Source organism: Plutella xylostella, chromosome 12 (genome assembly GCF_932276165.1).
Source record: "Plutella xylostella chromosome 12, ilPluXylo3.1, whole genome shotgun sequence".
In the NCBI taxonomy this organism is placed as follows: Eukaryota; Metazoa; Arthropoda; class Insecta; order Lepidoptera; family Plutellidae; genus Plutella; species Plutella xylostella.
In genome coordinates, this window is record NC_063992.1 from 55,597 (window position 1) to 81,634 (window position 26,038).

Consider the following 26,038-nt stretch of genomic DNA (forward strand, 5'->3'; position numbering starts at 1 on the left):
AACTTCTTCTTCTGTGCTCTAGTCATAACATTCATCACTGATTCATTCATCTCTTTCAATTCATTCATACTAATTTTAACTGATTCATGCGTCTGCAGCTGCGTTGTCCTTTCCCCTGACATACTCTACTACAAAATCATATTCTTCTAAAGCCATTCTGAACTTCATTAGTCTGCTAGACGGGTCTCTCATGTTAAATAAGTAGACAAGTGGCTTGTGATCCGTTAATATTTTAAATTTACGACCATATAAATACGGCCGAAAATATTTAACTGCCCAAACGATTGCTAAAAGTTCTTTCTCCACAGTTGGGTAATTAAGTTCTGCTTTATTGAGATTTCTACTAGAATAAACGACTGGTCTATTATCGCTGTTTGATAATATAGCTCCTAAGGCGTACCCAGACGCGTCTGTTTGCAATCTAAATTCGTTTGATTCATCAAAATTTGAATACTGAAGGACTGGTGGTGATAAAAGTGACTGTTTTACTACTTCAAAATCTTTTTGGCATTGTTCATCCCATTTAAATGGCACATTTTTCTTACATAATTTATTTAATGAGTAAACTTTATCGGAAAAATTTGGAATAAATTTCCTGTAATAATTTGCGAAAGCTATAAATCTTTTTACTTCTTCTACATTTTTAGGTATCGGATATTCTTTCATTATTTTAATTTTATCTGGATCAGGTAATATACCGTCTCCTGTCACTACATGTCCAAGATATAATATCTCTTTCTTTAAGAAATCACACTTACTAGGGTTAAGTTTCAAATTAACCTGTCTTAATCTTTCAAAAACATCAAGAAGATTTTTATTGTGGTCATCTAAATTACGTCCAAAAACAATTAAATCGTCTAAGTAGACAAAACACTTTTCATACGTTAATCCAGACATAGCTAATGTAATCAATCTAGAGAATGCACTAGGGCTCGTTTTCAAACCCATTGGCAATCGTTTCATCTGAAATTGACCCGAACAAAATGCTGTTAATTTTCTACTCTCCTCTGATAAATTTACCTGATAATAACCTGAAAAAAGATCTAAATGACTATAGTATACAGCTCCTGACAAAGAATCTAGTATTTCCGTGATGTTAGGGAGAGGGAACTTATCGTCCTCTATTCTTTCCTTCAGTTTCCGGTAGTCGATTACTAACCGCCATTTTTTATTTCCATTATTACCTCCTTTCTTTGGTACTAGCAGGATAGGACTAGACCATTCACTCGTAGCTGGTTCAATAATACCATCATTTAACATTTGTTTTATTTGTTCATTTTTCTGTGAATGAGGTAATCTATATGGTTTAACAAAAACAGGCGTTGAATTTGGTTTTAAATTAATAGCTTGACTGTATAAATTCGTAGTAGTTAACTTGTCTTTTGGTAAATGGAATACGTCTGAATATTTAGCACATAGATTTTCGATTGAAATTTGTTCTTCTAAGTTAAGGTGTGATAACTGTAAATAATAATAATAATAATAATAATAAATTCTTTATTTCAGGATATTTCCCATATAGTTTACAATTGAAATATAAATTAAAAATTAAAATATAAATTAGTATCACATAATACAGTCAAATAATATAAAAAATAAAAATAACTTATAATTATTGCATTTAGGTACACAGAATACCTACGTACTATTTACGGTTAGCGTCCTGCTGCACAGAGCGCCAGTGCGATTGAATAGGACTCGTCACATCATCGCAAATGTTTTTGAGGATTGCGTTACCAGTATTGCGTAGCCGCATCCAGAATGAGGCCACACGAGCCCGAATTATAGCGAAGAAGTCGGGCACCCGCGCCTCAGCGAACATGCTCGACGCGCTACAAAAACGCGGATGTTTGAGGAGGATACGGAACGCGTCATTGTACTGTATCCTCAGCGCACTGTAAGATCTCCTGGTGTAGTTGGTCCACAGGTGACAGGTGTAAAGATTTTGACAGTACGCCCGAAAGAGGGTTATCTTAACGTCTGGCGTGCACCTGTGGAACCGGCGTGCGAGCATGTTGCACCGAGCCGCGAGCGCCCTCCTCTCACGTTCGAGGTCTTCCTCATCTCTGAGGTCCTCCGTAAGCCAGTGGCCAAGGTATTTAAAGCGCTGCACCCTACGCACTGGGGAACCATCCAACCTAACCTCAGGTACCCTCGCCGGACCTCCCAACGCCTTGAAAACCATCATTTCAGTCTTTTTTACCAACTTTCTGAGGCCATTGATTGACGGGCTGAGAAGCACCATATCGTCTGCATAACTGAGATTATTTACACAAACCCCAGCCACGTGACATCCTATCTTGGTGCTCCTCAGCTCCCCGATCAGATCATTAATATAGACGTTGAAGAGGTCCGGCGAGGTTAACCCCCCTTGACGCACTCCGCATTCTAGTCTGTAGTCACTAGATGTCGAGTCGCCCCACCGTACCGCGTTTGTTTGGTCACCGTACCAATATCTCAACAGACTCACTATCTCCTTCGGGACATCTGAGCTCAGCAATTTGGTCCAGAGAATTTCATAATTAACTAAATCAAACGCCTTGCTCAGGTCCAGGAAGCAGGCGTAAACAGATGTATCCCTTTTTACATAGTAGTTAACTGTGTGCTTTAGACCTAGTATAGCTGAGTCCGTTGAGACACCGGGACGGAAACCAAATTGAGCATCGTCAATCTTTATGTTCCCGGACAGTGCAGGTTGCAGCAAGCGCTCCAATAACTTCCCCACCACAGTACCCAGAGATATGGGTCGATAGTTGCCGGCCGACCCGAGATCACCAGTTTTGTTTTTTGGTACTGGAACAACTATGGTCTTCGTCATTGCAGCTGGTAGGTAGCTATACCGCATACACATATTAAATAATACACACAGCTTTTTCGAAAGCTCCGATCCCGCACAGACTAGATGTTCCACACCTAGGCCGTCGTGCCCCGGAGACTTACCTCTCCTCATACGTGCTATCGCCTTCGCGACATCAGATGGCGTATATTGCATACATTGTTCTACCGGAACACGCGCCTCAACCCCCTTGTGGCAGCTAGCCTGCACGGGACGTGGGTCTACCTTGAACCGGCCAGCAAACATAGACGCAACATCCCCAGGATTCTGCAGCCCCTCCACTGAAACTGGCAAGGAATTTTGATACTGTAGCTTTTTAGTGGCGTTCCAGAATTTTGAGAAGTTTTTCTCATTGCGGTGTGTAGCTAGGATATCCATCTTTATTCTGTCTTCATTATTCTGGCACCATTTTAGCTTGTTTTTAAAATTAGCCCGACTAGAACGCATGTCGCTAAATAGAACACCGCCTGAAGGTTTGCCAGCCGCCACCCAACACTGGTAACGCAACCTAGCCTCCCGATGACTATCCTTGACGTGACGATTCCAGCCTAAGATCTGTTTTTTCTTTCTATGTGCAACAGGATTGAGACGCTTACTTACAATAGAAGCAGTTTGCATAATATTTATAATTTTTCCATACATTTTGTCAATTAAATCTAAGTGCATATTTATATTCTTGCAACAATCATTCACACAATCTTTGCAAATTTCATCTAACACACACATTTTGGTCAAGTTCTCCTTACAGTAATTATAACACATATTGGCTTCATTAGAATCACGATTGCCCCAAACAACATCATTACTTCGACAGAATCCATTGCTCACCTCCGCCGATAGATAACAAATATCACAGATAACGCATAACGGTAGATGGTCGGACCACATGACGTCATACATAACATACGCAGACGTCACAGATTTCCAGGCAGCCTTGGTTGTAATACAGTGATCAAGCCACCGGCGGGATCCGTTTGCCTCACTTATAAAAGTGTAGGTATCGGACTCTTTACCCAGGATGTTCATATCTACACATTCCCAGTGTTGTTCCGTGCTGAAACTAGATAGCTCTGCGCCAAAACTCGCACTAGGATGTGCATTATAGTCACCCATAACATAAGCACTTGCAATACCCGAATCCTCTATTATAGCATTAATCTTGCCTAAGCAATCTGTGAAGTCTTGCCTATTTTCCACGCTGTCAGTGGGCATATATACCGAAAATACGAGAAAGGAACGGAAACCATCACTTATGCTGATAGCTGCAATCCTGTCACTAGCGCAGTCCACCACAGAAACCTTAGGGAATTTTGACTTACGCCACAGTAAGGCCAATTGTTTGGGCTGATGATGATGTCTGCCTGCCTGCCTGTGTTTGGTGCGTACTTCCAATGAAAGATGCTTGATGTTGATGCTGGTATAATAATTTATTTTACTTGAAAATGATGATCGTTAGAATGTGTCGTGTTTGACGTAAAGTTGAAGAAGGAAGATTGAATGAATGAATTTTTGATTGATTGAAAGTTTAGAGTGAAGTTATACAATGAAAATGTTGCAAGACTGAAATAAGAGTGAAGTTATACAATACAAATGTTGCTAGACTGAAATTTAAATATACACTATTTTGACTATTTATTTACTGTCCCTACTTCTTCTGAGATCTTGCGTGATGAGTGTGAACATGCCCCCCGCCTTGAAAGGATGGTCTTTCAACCGAGGATGTTGCGCTGGTCTCAGTCATCTTCTTCCCAGAGAGGACAGATTTTGGAGCAGGCACGGCGAATGACACCCTTCTCAGTGCGGATGTCTGCTACTCTGGAGATCCCATCTCTCCCTGGAACAGTGGTGATGATGCGACCCAGGTGCCACTTTAGCGGAGGCAGCTGGTCGTCCTTGATGAGCACGAGCGTGTCTGGCTTCAGGTCATCGAGTCTTGATTTCCACTTCGTTCTGGTCTGCATCTCGGATATGTATTCCTTGGACCACCTGGACCAGAAATGCTGACGGATCTGTTCCACTCGGCGATAGCGTGTGAGGCGGTTGCAGGCAGTGTTGCTGACGTCCTCGCAGAGCGGAGCAGTGAGTGGACGGCCAACCAAGAAATGAGCTGGACTAAGAGGATAGTAGTCGTGTGGACCTGAGGACAGAGGACTTAGAGGACGGGAATTCAGGACGGCTTGGATTTGTGCCAATACCGTATTGAACTCTTCGTATGTTAAATGTGAATTACCTATCACACGTCTCAAATGATATTTACATGATTTTACCCCGGCTTCCCACAATCCACCAAAATTTGGGCTAAAAGGCGGAATGAAGCTGAATTTAATGTTTTGACTTGTGGCGTAATCTATTATTTCCGAGGAACATTTACCTAGGAACTTAGTGAAGTCGTTCATCAGGCCTACAAAATTTCTACCATTATCGCTGAAGATTGTATTTGGCTTTGAATAGCGTGAGATGTGTCTCTTAAGGGCGAGAAGATAGGCCTCAGTTGATAGGTCCCCAACCAACTCCAGGTTTACTGCGCGAGTTGCCATGCAAACAAAAATGCAAACATAAGCTTTAACGGTTTGAGCGCCTCTACCTTTTCTATTTAAAATGTACACGGGACCCATGTAATCTACACCCGTATTGATGAAGGCGAACCCAGGGCTGATGCGTTCTGAAGGGAGGTTACCCATAAGGGGCGTGAGCGGTTTAGCGCGTAGACGTGCGCACCTCGCGCACCGGTGCACGGTCCGGCGGGCGGCATCGCGCCCTCGCACCGGCCACCACGTCTCGCGTAGGGTGTATAGCAAGGCCTGCGGTGCGGCGTGAAGCTGCCGAAGGTGCTCGTCCCGGAACAACAGTGTAGTGAAGTGATGTTTGCCTGAAGTTAAAATGGGATGTTTTTTATCATAGCTGTAATCAGCTGAGTTTAAAAGCCTACCCCCTACCCTAATGATGTGATTTTCATCAAGAAAAGGATGTAACTTTGATAAGTTGTGTGAATTTTTTTAATGTTTCTTGTTTGCTAAGTGTTTCATAAACACTAGGGAATGATTCTTGTTGTGATATTTTTGTTAATTTTGTTTGAGATTCGTTCAATTCTTCTACACTTAACGCGCCTGTCCTTTTATTATTTTTATTACGTGTGTTGTGAATGAAGCGCATCAAATAAGCAAAGGAACGTTTCATGCGATTGAATTGGGAATATCTTTCAAATGGAAACCAGTTATTATTATCTGAAGCATGATAACTCTGCGTGGTTTGTGATTTAATCTCGGGTAGGTCTTGTGAAGCGCTTTCTACTATCTCGAGACTCTTTACAGCTGAAGTGTCTATGGCTTCAGTGAAGTTACAATGAACCTGAGAATCATGATGTGTGCTGTTGTAAATTGGACCTGAAATGATCCATCCCAACTTTGTGTTCTGAAGGAACGGGCCATTGGCCAAGCGGATTTTACCTTCCTCAAGTAGATCCCAAAAGTAGTCGGCACCTATTAGCATGTCGATAGGCTGAGACATGAAGTATTTTGGGTCAGCTAACTGAATGTTATCAGGTATTTTGAAGTTATGTTCTTGTATTGAAATGCTAGTTGACGGTAAATCTGATGATATTGTCTGAAGGACTAAGCATTTGATGTCTGCTGTATAGGAACTCGATAAGGACCTGATAGTGATGTCACAGGTTTGTGTGCTTTGTGTTACCGCGTTACCTACACCCTTGATTGTGTGAGTGGACTGTATTATTGAAGCGTTCAATTGTTCACATAAAGCTTTGGTGATGAAGCACCTTTGACTACCACTGTCTAGTAATGCGCGAGCTTGAACATAATTATTATGTTTATCCACAAGCTCGATGACAGCTGTTGACAACAGTACGGGTTCTATGATGGGAGACTGTGCGCTTAACGTCTCACATATTGTGTTAATGTTAAATGTGTGTGAATTGTTTTCAGTTGCTACAGGGGATTGATGTGTTTCTGAATCTAATGTGACTAACGATGAAGTGTTGTTATGTGTGCTTCCATTAGACCCGTCCTGGTGTAGAATTGAATTGTGTTTCTTTGTACATTTTTTGCACGGACCGAACCGACAGTCAGTTACTGCATGTCCAGAACGCAAACAGTTTACACATATTTTGTGTTGTGAAATGATGTTGTATTTATCTGAGATTGGCATGTCTAAGAATCTCTGGCATGAATAAATAGCATGCTTATTATTGCATACCGGGCAAGGTTTGTAATGTATATTCCTTTCCTGATGCGCTTTGTTGGATGATGATGATGAAGATACATTACAGTGAACCTTGGGTGTGTTTTGAGTGTGTGAAGTGTTATAATAACTGTGTTTGTTTTTGTGTGTGACAATAACAGTTTCTAACATGTCTGCTTTACGACCTAGGAACTTAAGCAGGTCATCAACCTTCAACCCTGGCTTGGAATCTCCGGCTTGTGACAGTGTAGATACTTTATGTTGTTCCCATTCTCTCTCAGTAACGGCATCTAGTTTGGAAACAACCATGTAAATAATCAAAGTGTCCCATGAATCTGTTGGCTCCCCGAGAGTATTTAAAGCACGAAGGTTCTTCATAATTGTGTCGATGAGCTTTCTTATCCAAGCCGGTGACTCCTTCGTCAAAGGTTGAAGCGAGAACAATGCTTTGATGTGGTTGTGTATGAGTAATTGTGTGTTGTCATACCTATTTGTTAGCAACTCCCATGCTATACTATAATTTTGAGCCGAGAATTCGAGTGATTCAATAACTAGCCCCGCACTGCCCTCAAGCGATGATTTCAAATAATGAAACTTTTGAATTGCACTAATTTGTGTGGAATTGTGGACTAAAGACAGGTAGGTATCTCTGAATTGTAGCCAATTGTCATAAGAACCGTTAAAGCTTGGCAATGTGATGGTTGGTAGCTTGACTGATGATAGGTTAGCACAGCTGGGGTTGTTAGCGGACTCATCAATTGAGGTTATGTTTTGTGATTTTGCTATTAAGCTATAATATTTAGTTTCAAAGCTTTCCCGATATTGTAACGCGTCAGTAAGCTCTTCACTAAGCTCCTCTATTTGTGATTGAACTGTATTAAACTCATTTAGCAATGATGACGCGCCATGTGCTCTTAATTTAATTTCTATTATTTGTTCAGAGGTTAAAGTAAGCCCTGTGAATGAATCTAAATATTTTTCTAAATTAGTGAGCCTACCCTTTAGCACTCCCCTTTTACGAGTTAGTAAGCTAGAGTCGCTCGATTTAGATGGGGTATAAATGCCTGAAGCCACATCCGCACCCAACATTTTGATGTATTGTAATGAAAGTCGAGGTACTCACGGTTATGATGATGTGATGAAGTTTGGTGACGTGTGATGGTGTGCTTGAAGCTAGCACGCAGTTTGCAGCAACATGGCAGCAACACAGCTCAAGGATGGCTGGAATAGATATGAAGTACGGTATTAACACAAGGGTAAGGGGAATCGGGTTGGAGTTCTCGGCTGGCACGTCTTACCGCGATGAGGCTGATTGTGGCTGCTCGTCGCTGGCGTGGCCTGGTCCTTTGTCCAATGCTCCGGGTCTGCTTACACGTGGTCAGGCTGGGTGGTCCAATTTTCTTCAAGTTCCGGCGAAGTAAGGTCCAAATGTTTGGGCTGATGATGATGTCTGCCTGCCTGCCTGTGTTTGGTGCGTACTTCCAATGAAAGATGCTTGATGTTGATGCTGGTATAATAATTTATTTTACTTGAAAATGATGATCGTTAGAATGTGTCGTGTTTGACGTAAAGTTGAAGAAGGAAGATTGAATGAATGAATTTTTGATTGATTGAAAGTTTAGAGTGAAGTTATACAATGAAAATGTTGCAAGACTGAAATAAGAGTGAAGTTATACAATACAAATGTTGCTAGACTGAAATTTAAATATACACTATTTTGACTATTTATTTACTGTCCCTACTTCTTCTGAGATCTTGCGTGATGAGTGTGAACACCAATCCACCATACGGCCGTCCTTGCAGTATACCTAACGAAAATAATTCAGTAAAAATGAAAATAATTCTTTTACTCTATCTGCATTTTTCTCGTTTTTATGAAACATACATATTTTGTAATTATTTAAGCTGTCAAAAATAGGATCAATTTTGTATAAGACAACATCCTGTTCCGTCGTGTTTAAAATTTTTATTGGTATTTTTCCTTGAATTGGTTTAACTATAGTGCTTGCAATAAACACTCCGTTCTGAATTTTGCTTGAGTATACAACACTATCTTCCTTTATATAGGTATCCACCGAATGAATAGACTCGGATCTAGCTGGTATTATAAAACATGCATTACTGTTCCCATTATACATCGGTAACGTAATATGTTTATTATTCACTGACCATAATGATAATGTGTTTTGTTCTAAGTCTAAAACTGACTTGAAGTTGTTTAAGAAGTCGTGTCCTAAAATTCCACTCGCCTTACACGGCAACGAATCAAATACATAGAATTGATGCTTGAATGTCTCACCTTTAGATGTTAAATATAAACAAACCTTTCCGATAGTCTCTATGCAACCGCCAATTCCTTTTATAGAGATGCTCTCTTTATGAAACGGAATATTATGTTCGAGAAGATGTTTATGTTTTATGGCCGATATGCTCGCTCCCGTGTCAACTAACCAAGGATAGCATGAGTTGTTAAGTGCAAAGTTCACTGAAAGACAATTATTATTGCACGCATAAATAGTTCGATTAGTCTCGAAAAAACTGATTCAAGTTCTGATTTTCGTTTTCAGCAGTGGATGCGCTGTTTTCAGTCATGACGTTTACATTCCGGCTGAACTGATTGTTCCTGTTAGAATGATTAAAATTTGACTTACCTCGGTATTGACCTTGACCTTGACCTCTGGGAGGACCATGTAATGACCTGGAGTAGCCTCCTCGGTATCCTCCTCGCCTACCGCTTCCGTTGTAGCCTCTGTTATTGCCACGGAAATTATTGTTCTGGTAATATCGTCCAGTAAAAGTACGACTCTGTCCCTGGGAAAACATATTATTATTGAATTTATTATATCCACGTGTGTTATTACCTCGGCCTCTGTAATTAGAATTTTTTGGTCGATTTATCCCAAAAATTGTACCAGATGTAGAAGGTGATGACGTCACTTCTTCGTCGATGGCTGCTTGGATGGCGTCTTTCAAAGATGAAAAATTACGTGCCGCTATTATAGTACTTAGGCGGCGATTCCGCAACCCATCGGCAAACTTTTTTATTGCCATCTTTTCATTCAACGGTTTAAGGATTTCATAGCTGTCTGTGTTACCGTTGGCCTGCGAAATCGTCAAGTCAATAAATAACTCTGATAACTCCCTACCAAAGTCATCTATAGAACGGTCGTTTTGCTGCGAATTTTGTAATTTCGATTGTATAGCAGTGGCGGCCTTCTGTGATAACAACACCGATGTCATATCTCGTACCAACTCTTTAACGTTAGTATAACTAGAAGCCAATTTTAACTTTGCTGCCTGGGATAACCTGCTCTTTAAAACAAATGTTATCAAATTTTGTTGGCATTCCGGCTTTGTCAAAAGAGAACCATAATAGTCAATATTATCGATTAATTGTTTTGTATTTTCAATATTATCGGTCATAATTGGTAACAAGCTTAAAGCAGTTTTTAAATCAAAGGTATCCATCTTTTCTAATGGTTTTTCTCTACAATATGACGTAATTTCATTAAATAAGGTATCTATTCGCGAAAACAAATTATACACTAAATTAATCTGTTCCCCTTGAATTTTTCCTTTTTCTACTAATACAATAAACTGTCCCTTCAAAGTAGAATATTGTAAATATAATTCTTTTGCCTCATAAAGCTTAGTTTTTAATATTTCCCCCTGTCGTCTACTAGGACCAATTTTACATAAATATGTCCTTATTTCTTTAAGTTTTTCAGCTACTGAATTAATATCTTTAAGCATAACTCAACTCATTTAAAATAGCACAATTAATAATTAGGTAATAAATTTTTACTTTACTTACATGTACTTCAGCTTTATAATAATTCTAAAAATAAACCTTAGTGTCCATAAAAGATTGTTACGCGTCACATTACTTTTAAATGTATATCGCTATACGTCCGTAAAAGGATTGCACTCGCATTCCTGCGCTATTGGCATCACTTTAGACTCACACAAAATGACCTTTGACACTTTTCACTATCACTTATTTTCTTGAATTCCCAATGGATGTCCGGGCGGCCGGCGGCCCGGGCTCCAGGCCGGGCCGGGGCGCCTGCGCTCCTCCTCTGGTCTCCTGGACTCCTAGGCTGCTACATGCTACATTTTAGACAGACGAAATAGATTTGCCTGTGCACGTCGATCGATTTTCTTATTGATACATTTATTCACGTATCTGAACACGAAGAATACTCCAACAGCTGCTACCAGTATAATTATTACGAAGATGTACCAGTTCAATTGAGAAACTTGGTTCAAAATATTATTCGTATGCTGCACATGGTTATTGTAACCCACTTGAGTAATAATTTCTTGTTGTTCCACAGTTTTTTCCGGTGTCGGTAATTTATTGCCCATTTTAATTTATTTAATTATTAATTAATTTATTGACCGGTACGGATAACGCGCTCGCGACATGGCAGGGTCGCCATGTAAGGTTGGGGGATTGGAGGCAGTTAAACACACGGATGGTTTACAGACGACTGACGTTTATTAGAATAAAAGAGTATACGAGTACATATCTATAATAGGTTATGCAGTGAATCATACAGTGATTCTGTCTTACTCTACAACCTTTCACAGCTGACGAACTTAGATTTGCAGTGAGAAGTTTTAGCTGCAAGAAGGCGCCCGGCAATGACGGTTTCACAGCCGATATCTGCAGTGCTGCCATCGCCGCTGACGAAGAAGCATTCCTAGCCATCACAAACAAGTGCCTTGAGATAGCGCATTTCCCGATTCCTTGGAAGGAAGCCGCAGTGGTGGTACTCAGGAAATCGGGAAAAGAAGTGTATACTGTCCCAAAAGCACATCGACCCATTGGGCTATTGTCGATGATGGGAAAAATCCTTGAAAAAATGTTGGTGAGAAGGATAAGATGGCATGTGTCTCCCAGGATGAACTTACGGCAGTATGGCTTTGTCCCACAAAGAAGTACTGAGGACGCGTTGTACGACATCATTGGGTACGTCGAATCAAAACTGAAGGACAAAAAGATCGTGGTACTAGTCTCACTTGACATTGAGGGGGCTTTTGATAGTGCATGGTGGCCTGCGGTAAAATGTCAGCTGGCCGAAAAAAGATGTCCTTGCAATCTCCGTAGATTAGTGGCGAGTTACCTGGAGGACAGGACAATTACAATGAAGTACTCAGGGGCAGAATGCAAAAGAAATACGACGAAAGGCTGCGTACAAGGCTCGATCGCAGGCCCCACATTCTGGAACCTGCTGCTTGACCCACTCCTCCAGGAACTAGAGGACAGTCATATTCACTGCCAAGCGTTTGCTGATGATGTGGTGCTCATCTTCTCCGGAGACACAGCACTAGAATTAGAGAGCCAGATCAATGTCAGTCTTGCCCGTGTGAGCGAGTGGGGGACTAAAAACAAGCTTAAATTTGCTCCGCATAAAACAAATGCGATGTTGCTAACAAATAAACTTAAGTACGATACCCCACGGCTGCGCATGGGCACCACTGACATTGAGCTGGTCAACGAAATCAAAATTCTTGGCCTCATCATAGATAGAAAACTAACCTTTCAGAGCCACGTCGCCTATGTGTGCAAGAAAGCTATTAATATTTACAAAGGTTTAGCTAGAGCGGCCAAAGTGACATGGGGCCTGAATCCGGAGGTGGTGAGAACCATATACGTGGCAGTGATTGAGCCCATAATCTTGTACGCGTCGAGTGCATGGGTAAAGGCAGCGGACAAAGTATATATTAAAAACCAGCTGAACACCGTTATGAGAGGATTCGCTCAAAAAATATGCAAGGCACATAAAACTGTTTCAATGAACTCGGCTCTAATACTGACGGGACTGCTGCCACTTGACCTAAGAGTCAAGGAGGCCGCATCCCTGTATGAGGCAAAGAAAGGGAAGCCACAGCCAGTTCTGAAGGGTCGAAAAGTAGAGGAAAGGGCTAGCCCTCTCCAACGACCACACCCTTCACAGGAGATTCAGTTAAACTTTGAGTGCCTAGAGAGTGAAGCGGAGGTGCAGGCACGCATGACAGACGGTGCAGCGCACATATTCACTGATGGCAGCAAAATTGAAGGCAAGGTCGGTTCAGCGCTATCTTGGTGGAACAGCGGAAATGAAGTAACCTGCCGAAAATTTAAGCTCGAAGATCACTGCACCGTCTTTCAGGCGGAACTTTACGCTGTTTACCGCGCCACAGAATTGGCGAAAACTAGGAAAGAGACCACACTCCACGTGTACAGCGACTCTAGATCGACGCTGGAACTGCTCAGAGGAAGTGACTCTTCCCACCAACTGGCTGCCAAAACGAAGGACAACATCGCGTGTCTTTCCAAGAAGGGAAAGGAGGTGGTGCTCTTCTGGGTAAAGGCTCACATCGGCATAGAAGGGAACAAAAGGGCGGATGTCTTGGCAAAGGAAGCAGCCCTAAAAAAGAAGACAAAGGCGGACTATGATGATTACCCGGTTTCCTTCATCAAACGAATGATCCGGGAGGGTACGGTTGATGAATGGAACCGCAGGTATACCAAGGAAGATAAGGCCAACGTCACAAAAATCTTCTTTCCTGATGCTGTTAACGCGTATAGGATACGCACGAAAATAAATGTGACGCCACTGCACACTCAGATGTTCACAGGACATGGGGGTTTCTCGGAGTACCTCCATAGATTTAAGAAAAAAGACTCTGCAGCGTGCGTCTGCGATCCAGCCGTACCGGAGACCGTGCCACATATCCTGTTCGACTGTCCTAGATTTGGTAAAGCGCGCTTCGACATCAGTCAGATTCTAGACATCGACATAAATTTAAATTCAGCTTGTATGTTGATAGCATATAAAATGTATAGAGTAAGGTTTATAGAATATTGTGAAAAAATATGTAAAGTAGTTATAAGTAAAAACAAAACTTAAAATACTTAAAATATATGGTATTGATATAATGATTATATTTGTAATGTGTTAGAGTAAGTTATTTTAAGTTAACATTCGTAGTAGGTAAGAAACACTAACACTATCAATATAATGATAATATTGAATATGTGTTAGAGAGAGATATAAAAGATGAAAGAAAAAAAAAACCAAAACAAAATATTTAAAAAAAAAAAAAAAAAAAACTATACAACAAAATAATAATAATTGTTTTATAGTGTACGTATCACCAGATCTGTCTGACCGCATATGCGGCAACCCGTATTGCATGATAAATAGAAATTAAGTTATATAATTAAGTTTTTGTTACGAAAAGTCTTGGGTTATGCCCGGGGAGAATCAGAAAGGGAGGGGTTTTAGTCGGTGAGAGTCCGACACTACCTGACAGTACGGGCTGTCAGGTGTCCATTAGGATTTCCCCTCCATACGAAAAAAAAAAAAAAAAAAAAAACCTAACCTAACCTAACCTATGGGGGTTTCTCGGAGTACCTCCATAGATTTAAGAAGAAAGACTCTGCAGCGTGCGTCTGCGATCCAGCCGTATCGGAGACCGTGCCACATATCCTGTTCGACTGTCCTAGATTCGGTAAAGCGCGCTTCGACATCAGTCAGATTCTCTCTCTATTCTAGTCAGACTCTAAATTTAAATTCAGCATCTATGTTGATAGCATATAAAATGTATAAAGTAAGGTTTATAGATTATTGTGAAAAAATATGTAAAGTAGTTATAAGTAAAAACAAAACTTAAAATACTGAAACAACATAGTATTTATATAATGATTATATTTGTAATGTGTTAGAGTAAGTTATTTTAAGTTCACACTGTAGTAGGTAAGAAACACTAACACTATCAATATAATGATAATATTGAATATGTGTTAGATAGAGATATAAAAGAAGAAAGCCTAAACAAAAAGATTAAAAAAAATAAAAAAGTAGGTATACAAAAAAAAAAAAAAAAAAACGAAACGAAAACCGCATGCTTCTAGGACTTAGGGTTCGCGAGTTATAGCCTGTTTAATTTTATGGCGGCCATCTTGTCCGCCATTTTGAAATTCTTGTAGTGGCTGTATCTCGGCAACCCGTCACCCGATCTGGATGCGGTTTTCTGTATTAGGGTCAGCGTAGGATCTACTTCCTTAATATAGAGACTAACGGTCTTATTCATAAAAAGTTACGGGAGACCTATAGGCCTGCTATAAGCAAATGTCAAAAAAACTTTATTCATAAACGATCAATAGCGCTAAAGAACTCTCCAACTGATTCGTAAAACCTTGATATGCTAAAGTTGGCTGGACCCTACTATACACCTTCCGTAAGCCTCCTCTTGTACAAAAACATGGCGGCCGGTCAACAGCTGTTCTGCTTTATTGACGATTTGACATTTGTTGTGAGTTAATATTTGCTGAAAATAAGTTGCCATGGTAACGTAAAAATTTAATTATTTTTTTTGTGGGTTTTAGCTTGGCCAACTGCGCCTTTAAGCCAACGTAAACTTTTTTTAAGTGCCGCGCCGTGGCTAACATAGATAATAGAGATTGATAAATGAATGAAAGTTTTCGCTATTTTTGTTTATGGTTTCGTCGGACCGGCAACTTAATAGGGTAAATGTCAAAATGTTTGGTCTGTGAAATCTATTAGCATCACTATAGTTACTGAAGGTTTACGGAACTATTATGAATAGAGATTTTTACGAAACCTCAAATAGGCTTAATGTGTTCCGTAACTATTGAGCTCAGTAAACCTACTTTAAGGTTTTTTTATGAATAAGACCGTAACTCTACATAGAGCTATATTTTATTATTATTGTAATTTTTTTTGTTATGTTTGTATTTTTTGACAATTTTATTTAAATATTAATTTAGACTATCTCTACCCTATACAGTAGAGGATTATTCTTAAGTTTAGTTACTTATTTTTGAGTTATTTTGAGGTAGAGCTAAATTTACTTAGCTCTAAATCTTTAATTTTATTCTTTGTGTAATACTTATTTGACTTTGAGGGCTTTATTGAGCTCCTATTACTGTGCTAATTAAAAGTTTCCCGACATGTTTGGGCACCGTACGCCACCTGTACGTAGAATGTCGGGGCAGCGAACAGCCGCTGAGCCCCAAGAGGCGAAGCAGGGATCCGCCTCACACGTCAGACGCAGCATCGGGGAGTGGGAGGCTGGAAAACTGGGGCAGAGCTCCGTGGAGCCTCCTCCCCGGGCAGCAGCAGTGGTGCAGGGAACCAGCAGCGCCTCTACACCCCCGACACAAAAATATAAAAACAGGACGACGGAAGCCAGAGCCTGCCTGACAACAGCGAAAACCTGGCTAGGGAAGGCGAGAAACTTAAGGACCGACATAAAAAACGAAGTGACGCAGCTACTGGAACGAATGTACCAGCTGGTGAAGGAGGCCGAAGCTTCAAAGACTGGTCCTCTTGAGGCTCTAACACAGGGTCAGACGCCGTCAGATATTCAGGCAGACAAAATTAGCCCACCAGATACCCAAGAAGGAGAGGCCGTTCAAACAAGCCTCATAAGGGAAATAAAAGAACATAGGAAGATGCTGCAAGAAAATCGCATAGAAATGGATAGACTCAGAGGAGTCTTACAAAGGCAGCAGGAGGTCAAGATGACTTACGCAAGTGTCGTGGCCGCTCCGCCCGCGGTCCCACTGGCGGCCGCACGAATCCCGGCTCGAGCATCTCTTCACTCGGTAGTTGTTTCCTCAAGTGAGGTGAATGACACGAGTGGAGAGGTGATTGAGAAAATAAGATCTGCGGTGGATGCCAAGACCAGCGGCTTGCGTGTGGACCGGCTACGCAAAGCAAAGGATCAAAAGGTGATCATCGCGTGCGAGACAAAAGAGGAATTGGCTAGATTAACAGCTAAAATAAGAGACTCCAGCCAACATCTGCAGGTAGACGAAGTCCCAAACAAGGACCCGTTGGTGATTTTCAAGGACGTCATGACCTATAACACCGACGAAGACATGCTCCTGTCCTTGAAAAATCAAAATAGTCGTCTCCTGGAAGGAATCCCAACAGAGGAATACAGAGTGTCGGTGAAATATAGGCGGAAAACCAAAAACCCCCATACAAACCACGTGGTGATGCAGGTGTCTCCAAAGATCTGGGGCAGACTCACGGAAGCACGTAAGGTTCATGTGGACCTGCAGCACGTGAAGGTCACTGATCAGTCTCCGTTAGTGCAGTGCTCTCGCTGCTTAGGCTACGGCCACGGCCGGAAGTTCTGCACCGAAACCGTCGACTCCTGCATACACTGCGGTGGACCCCACATGAGGGCCAAGTGTGAGGACTGGATCGCCAGAGTAACTCCCAACTGTCGGAACTGCAGCCACGCAAAGCTGGACAAGACTACAATACGAATACATTTTAAAAATACAAATAATAGATAACATTATATACTTAATTATATGAAAAAATAAAAGTAACTTAAACTCTAGCACTAGTAACAGGGGATTTAATAGTCTGTTTCGCCTCCCTGTAGCGACGGAAAACGATTCCCGCAGGCCAGAAGTCTTTGTCCAGTAGAACCTTCTGCTGGTCGGCGGGAACCCGAAGACGGAAGGACTTGAAGTCCGTCTGCTTGGCGGACTGCAGCCTCTCGATTGCCAGCACCTGGACTGGCTGTTCGGTGCGGCCGACACTCCTCTCCTTAACATAGCGCATGATGTTATCATGCGACATATTCGCATGGATGCGGGAGACGTAGATGTCGACCGTGGGCGTGGCGGCCTTCAGCGAGCAGGCGGCCGGGGCGGTGCCGCGCTTGTTGCGGTTGCGGCGACGGGGGCTCCTCTTCTCCACCAAGATGAAGCCATCCTTGTCGACAGCCGCGTTGCGCGGGGCACAGGGGGGCGCCGCCAGAGCTCCTGCGGCCGCTAACGTCACCTGGGGTGCAGCTTGCGGCGCGGCTCGACGGCGGCGGCGGGGGCGGGGGCGATGGCGGGGGGGCGCGGGCGCGGCCTCCTGCTGGCTCCTGGTGGTGGAGGGCGCAGCAGCAGCGGGGCGCGGCGGCGCGGGGGCGGCGGCTCGCAGCGGGCACGCGGCGTCACGTGTCCGCTCGGCGTAGGTCACAGGCGGCGGGTCATTTACCCGCCGCGAACCGGTGCCCGACTCGGCAGCGCTGGGATGCCCTCGCTAGAGCATCGGTGGCGTATTGCTAAGGTGGTAATGTGGACCGTGGCTGAAGCAATTGTTTAGTATTCACTAAATTATTATCTATGGTTTCATGTATAGCTGTCTCGCTCTATTGCTCTCTCTCACACATCGTCTGTGTCAACGTAACATTAAGCTCCATAACATTTAATTAATTAAAAATAGAAATACCTCAACTAAAGTTCTCCTAACTACATTCTATGTACCAGTGCAATATCAGTTAACGTGTGCAAATAAACGATAAATCCATAAGAAGCTGTTTCAATCATATACATGAAGTGGTCCATTCGAGCACCGAGCGGAGAAAAGGAAGCCATCTTGGACAGAACTCAGACAGATAAGCAAAATCTCAATTTTTATATTTTGGCGCTCAATTACATTTTGGCAACTTCCGGGCACACCCAGCGCCATCTGTAAGAAAACTAAGAGAAACAGCTCTGTTTTACCCTAAGTGACATACACTACTTTTGAACTTTGAGCCAACGTTCATAGACAACGAGAGCCACCTATCGGAACACCGAAGAAACTCTACTAACTTTATCGACACAACTACTAAAAAGGAATACATTTGACTCAACTTTGACTACATCACTTATCGAGCGGCCGGAAGTGATCAAGAAAATTTTCTGCCTCTCCGCCATACTTATCCGAACACGGAACATCAAAAAATTTTGCTACACAATTAAATTAAATGTAATCCGTTAAAATGAGTACTACTAAACGGGACATGGATATATTAATAAAGAAACGAAGCAGTATCAAAGGAAAACTAACACGGGTCTTCAACTTCGCCTCACAGTTGGATCCGAAAAGCACCACGCCCACGCACCATGAGGTGCGCGTGAGGCTGGAGGACATGAATTCAGTACTGATTCAATTTGAAGAGATACAGGACAGTATTGAAGAAAGTGAACAGTATTCACAAGAGCATGAAGAGGAAAGAGCGACCTTCGAAAATCGGTATTACCAAACAAAAGCTCTCATGGAGTCGTTCCTCGGCGGCGGCGGCGGTGGCGGCACAACCACACAGCCAGCCACTACACAACATGAGTGTACAGCACAAAGGAAGCCCCAGGTGAAGCTGCCTCAACTCGAGCTACCACGGTTCGACGGTGACGTCCGGCAATGGCCGGCCTTTAAGAACATATTTTACGCCTCCGTGGACAGCGCGGATCTCCCAACGGTCAACAAGCTACAGTATCTGAAGTCGGCGCTAACAGGGGAAGCTGCAGGGTTGGTCAACTCTCTACTCATTACGGAAGAAAACTACACAAAGGCCCTTGACATATTAAACAAAAGGTATGAAAACAAAACATTAATTGTTAACTTTCACTTGAAAGCCATGCTCAACTTTACTTCAATATCGAAGTTCAACTTAAAAGAGTTTCTTGTAATATTACAACAAAGTTTAGATTCTCTAAAAGCAATAAATCTACCTGTAGACAAGTGGGACACATTACTAGTCTTTTTGATAAGTCAAAAGTTGGACAATTCCCTGCGTGCTGCATGGGAAATCAACCGCAAAGATAGTTCAATTGCTACTATGTCTGAACTGCTTGAATTCTTAAATCTACGCAGAACTGCCTTTGAGTTGCTAAATGATAATAAAACACAACAGTCACCACAGCATTGTACAATTAAAAACTCTCATCATGTATCCACTACTGACATTAATGTTACATGTATAATGTGTCAAAACTCGCACCCCCTATATAAATGTCCCACCTACCTAGAGATGTCAGTTTCAAATCGCATACAGTTTATAAAAGCTAAGGCCTAATTTCACACCATTCGGTTAGGTTAAAAATACCTCGGTTTGGTTACATTTTGGACCGTTAAGGTTAGTGAGTGTCCCACCATGCTAAATCACGGGGTTAACTCCCTTGATCGGGTGATAAACTTGATTGCTGCTGTGGGGTTCCGCTAAGACTTGGTTAAGACCGGTAACCTGGCAACGGGTTGTTTACTTGTCACTCAATCTGTCAAGATTCAAGATGGAAAAATTAACAGAGCCTTTGATAAACAATATACGAACTAGATGTTGTGTGACATAAAAAATGAAGCGAGTTACTGTCTGGGTTTTATATAATGTCAAACCGAGATAAAAGTTTAAATTTAATGTCCTAACCTAACTTGGAACCGCAATATAGAAACACAAATTGATGGCCCTACCTGGAAATCGAACCCGGGATCCCTGGGTGATGAAGCTGAGCTTCTACCACTAGACCACAGAGGTAGATTCAAGAAGTTAAACCTAATGACTTAATGAGAACTATTGAATTAAGTGAAAAATCTTCAAAACAAAAATTTTAAAATAAGACCTTACTTAGAAATTGATATGATATTTCCCGAGAAGTTTCTTTTGCACTGACATACTCCATCTTGTTCGTTGTATTGTTTTTCAAAGGGCATGGCGTAATAATATTATTTTCAATGACGGATGTCAAAAAACAACCTCTGTAGAAATAGTAACCATGGCAACCTCAAAACCAAAAAGTTTGGTTGTTTGAGGTTGTTTGAAATCACAGACATAGACAACAAATTTCAATGAATATGACAGAATATTGAGTGAAGTGTGAGGGAAATGAGTGAATGATACACATAATGCTGGATTTATGAATGGTCTGTTAGATTTTCGTCGTGGGACTCATCCAGTTAACAAGGGTAATAATCCTTAAACGCGTCGTCAGCAAATCCGTTATTGAGACTGTAACTAACAGAATCATGAGAAACCAGGTCTAAATCTCTGTGTTATAATTGCTTACAGCCATACCAAGCTAAACATAAGTGCTCTAAATATAAATGTCAAACATGCCGGGGAAGGCATCACTCAAGTATACATACTGACTCCCCACCTGCAACTACAGTGCGTTCTGATTTACTGAAGCCATTTACACAAGCTTCTCATGCTACTACTAACCCGCCACAAGCAAGTAGTCAAATACTAACTAACAAAAATGAAACTGTGCCCTCACAACAGCAAGACACACAACTAACCTCACCTGCCACAGTGCTTATGTCACATACTAACCAACAACAAATTTTACTATCCACAGCTAGAATAAAGATACAAGATGCTAACGGCAAATGGATAACGGCTCGTGCTCTCTTGGATACTGGAAGCGAAGTCAACATTGTTACCCGCAGACTTGCCTTAGCTTTACAACTTAAGGAAAACCACAACCAATGCACCATACAAGGGGTAGGCAACAGCCACAATCAAACACAAGTAAGTGTTAATGCCAATATTTCATCACACTATGACAACTATCAAACAAATCTCACATTCTTAGTCATGAATAACATTACTATGCCACTACCACATACATTCATAGACACACACTCTTGGAACATACCAAACCAACCAGCTAGTACACTAGCAGACCCAACATTCTACAAACCAGGTGCTATTGACCTCCTCATAGGAGCAGAACTCTTCTATGACACACTACAAGCAGGACACATCAAGTTAGGTCCCAACATGCCTCATTTAATACAAACTACATTAGGGTGGGTTGTATCTGGTCCTGTTAATACAAACTTACCTTCTGGCACTCAGCGAGTCAACATGCATGTTTCACAGTCAACTGAATCTCTCTTAAACTCATTTTGGGAGCAGGAAGAGATGCCTCCTGTGAAGTTACTGTCCCCAGAGGATAAATATTGTGAGGATTTATACAAAGCCACAACTACACAAGACCATACAGGTCACTACACAGTTAATCTTCCATTACAAGAAGAAAAACTTAATGAATTAGGTTCTTCATTTAACACTGCTTATCGCTACCTTAGGCAACTTGAATCAACCTTTCAGAAAGATCCAAACATTTATGAAAAGTACAAAGCTTTTATACATGAATTCATTGAACTTGGTCATGCTCAATACATAGACAGGTTTGCTATTATAAAACCTGATAGTCGATCAACAAAACTGAGAACGGTGTTTCATGCAAGTTCTCAAAGTTCAACGGGTGTGTCAGCGACCAAGTGGCTACAGCTTATCAGTCAACTACATAATTTACAAGACATTCAAATACCTAGATGGTATTTCACAGACATACCTACTAATATATATCTAGTTGGTTTCTGTGATTCTTCTCACAAAGCCTTTGGAGCATGCCTTTACTTGAAAGCAACATATAACTGCAAACCTCCAACAACCACCATTGTTATGGCAAAATCTAGAGTCGCCCCACTGAAAAAACAACAGTCTATTCCTAGGCTAGAACTATGTGGTGCAGTGCTTTTATCAAAAATAACTAATAGATTTCTAGACAGGATAAATAATGAACTAAAGATTAATGACATATATTTATTTTCAGACTCAAATATAGTTTTATGTTGGATTAAAGCACCCTACAAGCATAAACATGACACATATGTATCACACCGCCTTATGCAGATCATTGACACCACCAATGGTAAGAATTGGTACTACATAAACACAAAACAAAACCCTGCTGATCTTATCACTCGAGGAGTGATGCCTAAAGATCTACCAACTTGTCAACTGTGGTGGTAAGGCGCCCCATGGATGGCTAATGATCTATCATCTTGGCCTATACTCACACCTTCTGATGAAGACATAAGTACACACCAGAACAAAGAAGAAAAAGTTGTAAATACCACTAGTAGTATAGCTCGCTTAAATTACTCTTTCTCCTATGATCTGTTTCTTAAACAATCCAATTTTAGTAAATTGACTAGAACAATTGCATACATGTTTAGATTTTTACATAATGTATCGAACAAAACAAACTTTCCTCATACTTGAGTGTTACAGAACTGAATAAAGCTCATGACTTTATCATAAGAATAACTCAAGAACACACATTTCATAAAGAAATATCTGAATTACAGTCCACTCTCGAAAAATCTAACAATGACTCACACAAGTCATACACATTCAAGTCAAGTCCCATAAGAAAGTTAAATCCTTTCTTAGATGAAAACAAATTGATACGCACAGGAGGTCGTATTCAACATTCTGATATCCCATACAATCAGGCTCATCCTATTATACTGCCAGCCAAAGATCATGTCACAACACTGATCATACAACATTACCATTTGAAACTATTACATTCAGGCATTCAAAACACACTGTATAACATACGACTAAAATATTGGCCTATCCATGGCAGGAATGAGGTAAAAAAGGTTATTCATTCATGTGTCAGGTGCATTAGGTATAGAGGTCAAGTCTGTGGTCAACAAATGTCGAACCTTCCTACTCCAAGAGTGACTTTAACTCATGTATTTGATAAAGTTGGCATGGATTTTAGTGGTGCTATAGCCATACGCAGTGCCATGACTAGAAATTGCAAATATTATAAAGGGTACATTTGCTTATTTGTGTGCCTAGCTACCAGGGCTATTCATTTAGAATTAGTGACTGACCTTAGTGCACAAGCACTAATTTGTGCAATGAAACGCTTCATTTCAAGGCGAGGTATTTTTAGTACTTGCTATACAGATAATGCTACAAATTTTAAAGGAAGTAAATCAGAACTACACGAGTTGTATAAAATGTTTAAAAATGATGATTCATACAGCCAGATTATAGATTTCTGTACTTCAAACGAAATAGAGTTCAAATTTACAGTACCATTAGCAAGCCACATGGGTGGTATATATGAAGCAGGAGTAAAGTCTGTAAAATCATTACTTAAAAGACACCTCTACAGTACTAAGTTGACTTATGAGTTACTGTATACTGTAATTGTTCAAATTGAAGGAATTGTCAACTCAAGACCGCTTTGTCCATTAACTGATTTACCTAATGATGTAACTTGTTTAACACCTTCTCATTTTATTATAGGGAAAGCAATGACTGATCTGCCCGAACCAAATATGTTAGATTTTAAAAATAAAATAAAATTGTTTCTTCTTATTAAGCAAAAGACTTGATATCAAATTTAGTTATCTACAATAACTATTTATTCATTACATATTTTCTATATTTTTGTTACATCCGGCGCAGATCTCAGGCTTACATCAGGCGTCTAACAATAAATACATTCATGCAATATTAATACTATGGTGGGTGCTCTGTCATCCACTGAGTACGACCCTGTGTCTCTTGCTGGTTAGCTGCACACCTTTACAACATTATCAAACTAAAATAGGTAATTTTTCTTCAAAACAATATATTTTAAGTAGTTTTTTTTGGCTCACAATTTATGTAATTCGGCACCCTTGGAACAATTAAATGGGAGGTAACTGAAAATCAGCGGTTTGCTCCTGGAGTAAACATCCACGCTGAGTTACTTTACCCTTTTGGTCCGCTTCAACACACAACCTGCTAAGTACAAACCTGTCTTTATCATAGCTACTATTTACCTAGTTATAAGTACAAATGTGTATATCTGTAATTGTGATTTGTTGTGTATGTAAGAAAGTGGATCAAATAAACGCTTTATCTATCTATCTAGATTGTAATGAATCTAGACTAAATGTTTATCAAAAGGTTATAACATTAAAACAAAGATTTTGGAAAGAATTTTATAGTAACTATTTGTCTGAGTTACAAACTAGAAATAAATGGCTACAACCTAGGCCTAATTTAAAAATAGGAGATCTGGTAATTGTTAAGGACGAAATGGTTCCTCCTACTTGCTGGCCCCTGGGCAGAGTAATTTCATTAAATATGAATAAAACTGATAACCTAGTCAGGTCTGTAGTTATACTTACTTCCAAAGGTCAATTTTCAAGGCCAATTCATAAGTTAATTTTACTACCACTTGATAAGGATGTTAGTACATAATTTTAATATGTTAGTACATAAGTTAATATGTCAGTACATAAGTTAATATGTTAGTACATAAGCTAATATGTTAGTACATAAGTAAATATGTTGGTAACTAGATAAGTTATTTTGATATGATAAATAAATTCATTGATAATTATATGTTTAGTAATAAGTTTACTGTAACTACTGATAGATATACCTACATATCTTACCTATATCTATGTTTAGAAATAAGTTTTCTGTACCTACTGGTAATAATTACAAACTTTCTCATTTGCATATTGTTTATTACACAACCCATTTAGCACAATGTTTAGAACATATCATAAAGCCTTATTTAATTTAATAATTGATGGTCTAAGATAAAGCTATACTCTATTCTCTTTTTGTTATGAAGTAACTGCAACCTTTAATAGATAACATATTCAAATATTAATGTAATATCTAAAAGTCACCATTGTTTTCAAATGTTATAAAGCTTGATACTACCAACCGTTGTACCTACCTACTTATTATAGCTAGAAAATTAAACAACATTTTAAATTGTAATAATTTATTAAATTATCAACCACAACTAGTTTACATACATAGGTTTCTTTTACATTGTAATAAACACTAACATTCTGTTATTTAATAGAGGGGCGAGAATGTTTAGTATTCACTAAATTATTATCTATGGTTTCATGTATAGCTGTCTCGCTCTATTGCTCTCTCTCACACATCGTCTGTGTCAACGTAACATTAAGCTCCATAACATTTAATTAATTAAAAATAGAAATACCTCAACTAAAGTTCTCCTAACTACATTCTATGTACCAGTGCAATATAATAAGAAGCTGTTTCAATCATATACAGCAATGATAGGACTGATACCACTGGACCTGAGTGTCGAGGAGGTAGCATCAAAGGAGAAGATAGAGATAATTAAGCCAGCTCACAAACTTACGCAAATATGTGTGGATTTGCCCAATATAAGATACTTCAACAGACTTTGCGCTTTTGGTATAAATTATAATCATATAGCAGTAGGATGTAAAATAATAAATGATAGAAATAGTCGATTAGTGTATAAATTAATTAGACTTAAGATACCTGTGGAACCCAGATGTAATATAATGATAATATATACAATGTGTGTTAGAATAGGTAAATTAAGTATAAGTAATT

The 26,038-nt window shown here is 40.3% G+C and overlaps 3 protein-coding genes across 4 annotated transcripts; 2 read left to right on the top strand and 1 right to left on the bottom strand.

Moving 5' to 3' along the window:
- Positions 1 to 4,174: 4,174 nt before the first annotated feature.
- LOC119693146 lies at positions 4,175 to 8,803 on the bottom strand. 2 transcript variants are annotated; one of them, XM_038115705.2, is made up of 3 exons: positions 8,332 to 8,803; positions 8,157 to 8,254; positions 4,175 to 5,705 (listed from the first exon to the last, which is right to left on the bottom strand). In XM_038115705.2, the coding sequence occupies exon 3, from the start codon at positions 5,515 to 5,517 to the stop codon at positions 4,570 to 4,572; it is 948 nt and encodes a 315-aa protein (XP_037971633.2). In that variant the 5' UTR covers positions 5,518 to 5,705; positions 8,157 to 8,254; positions 8,332 to 8,803; the 3' UTR covers positions 4,175 to 4,569. The 2 variants fall into 2 exon arrangements, with proteins under 2 accessions (XP_037971633.2, XP_048480555.1); XM_048624598.1 differs by having other exon boundaries at positions 4,175 to 8,254.
- A 3,380-nt stretch (positions 8,804 to 12,183) lies between these two features.
- LOC125489228 lies at positions 12,184 to 14,236 on the top strand. Its single transcript, XM_048624411.1, has 2 exons — positions 12,184 to 13,840; positions 14,184 to 14,236. The coding sequence occupies exons 1-2, from the start codon at positions 12,184 to 12,186 to the stop codon at positions 14,234 to 14,236; spliced, it is 1,710 nt and encodes a 569-aa protein (XP_048480368.1).
- Positions 14,237 to 18,789: 4,553 nt separating this feature from the next.
- Positions 18,790 to 22,012, top strand: LOC105387623. The gene is made up of 2 exons (XM_048624762.1): positions 18,790 to 19,419; positions 21,177 to 22,012. Exons 1-2 carry the CDS (start codon positions 18,827 to 18,829, stop codon positions 21,178 to 21,180), a joined length of 597 nt encoding a protein of 198 aa, XP_048480719.1. The 5' UTR covers positions 18,790 to 18,826; the 3' UTR covers positions 21,181 to 22,012.
- Positions 22,013 to 26,038: the final 4,026 nt, after the last annotated feature.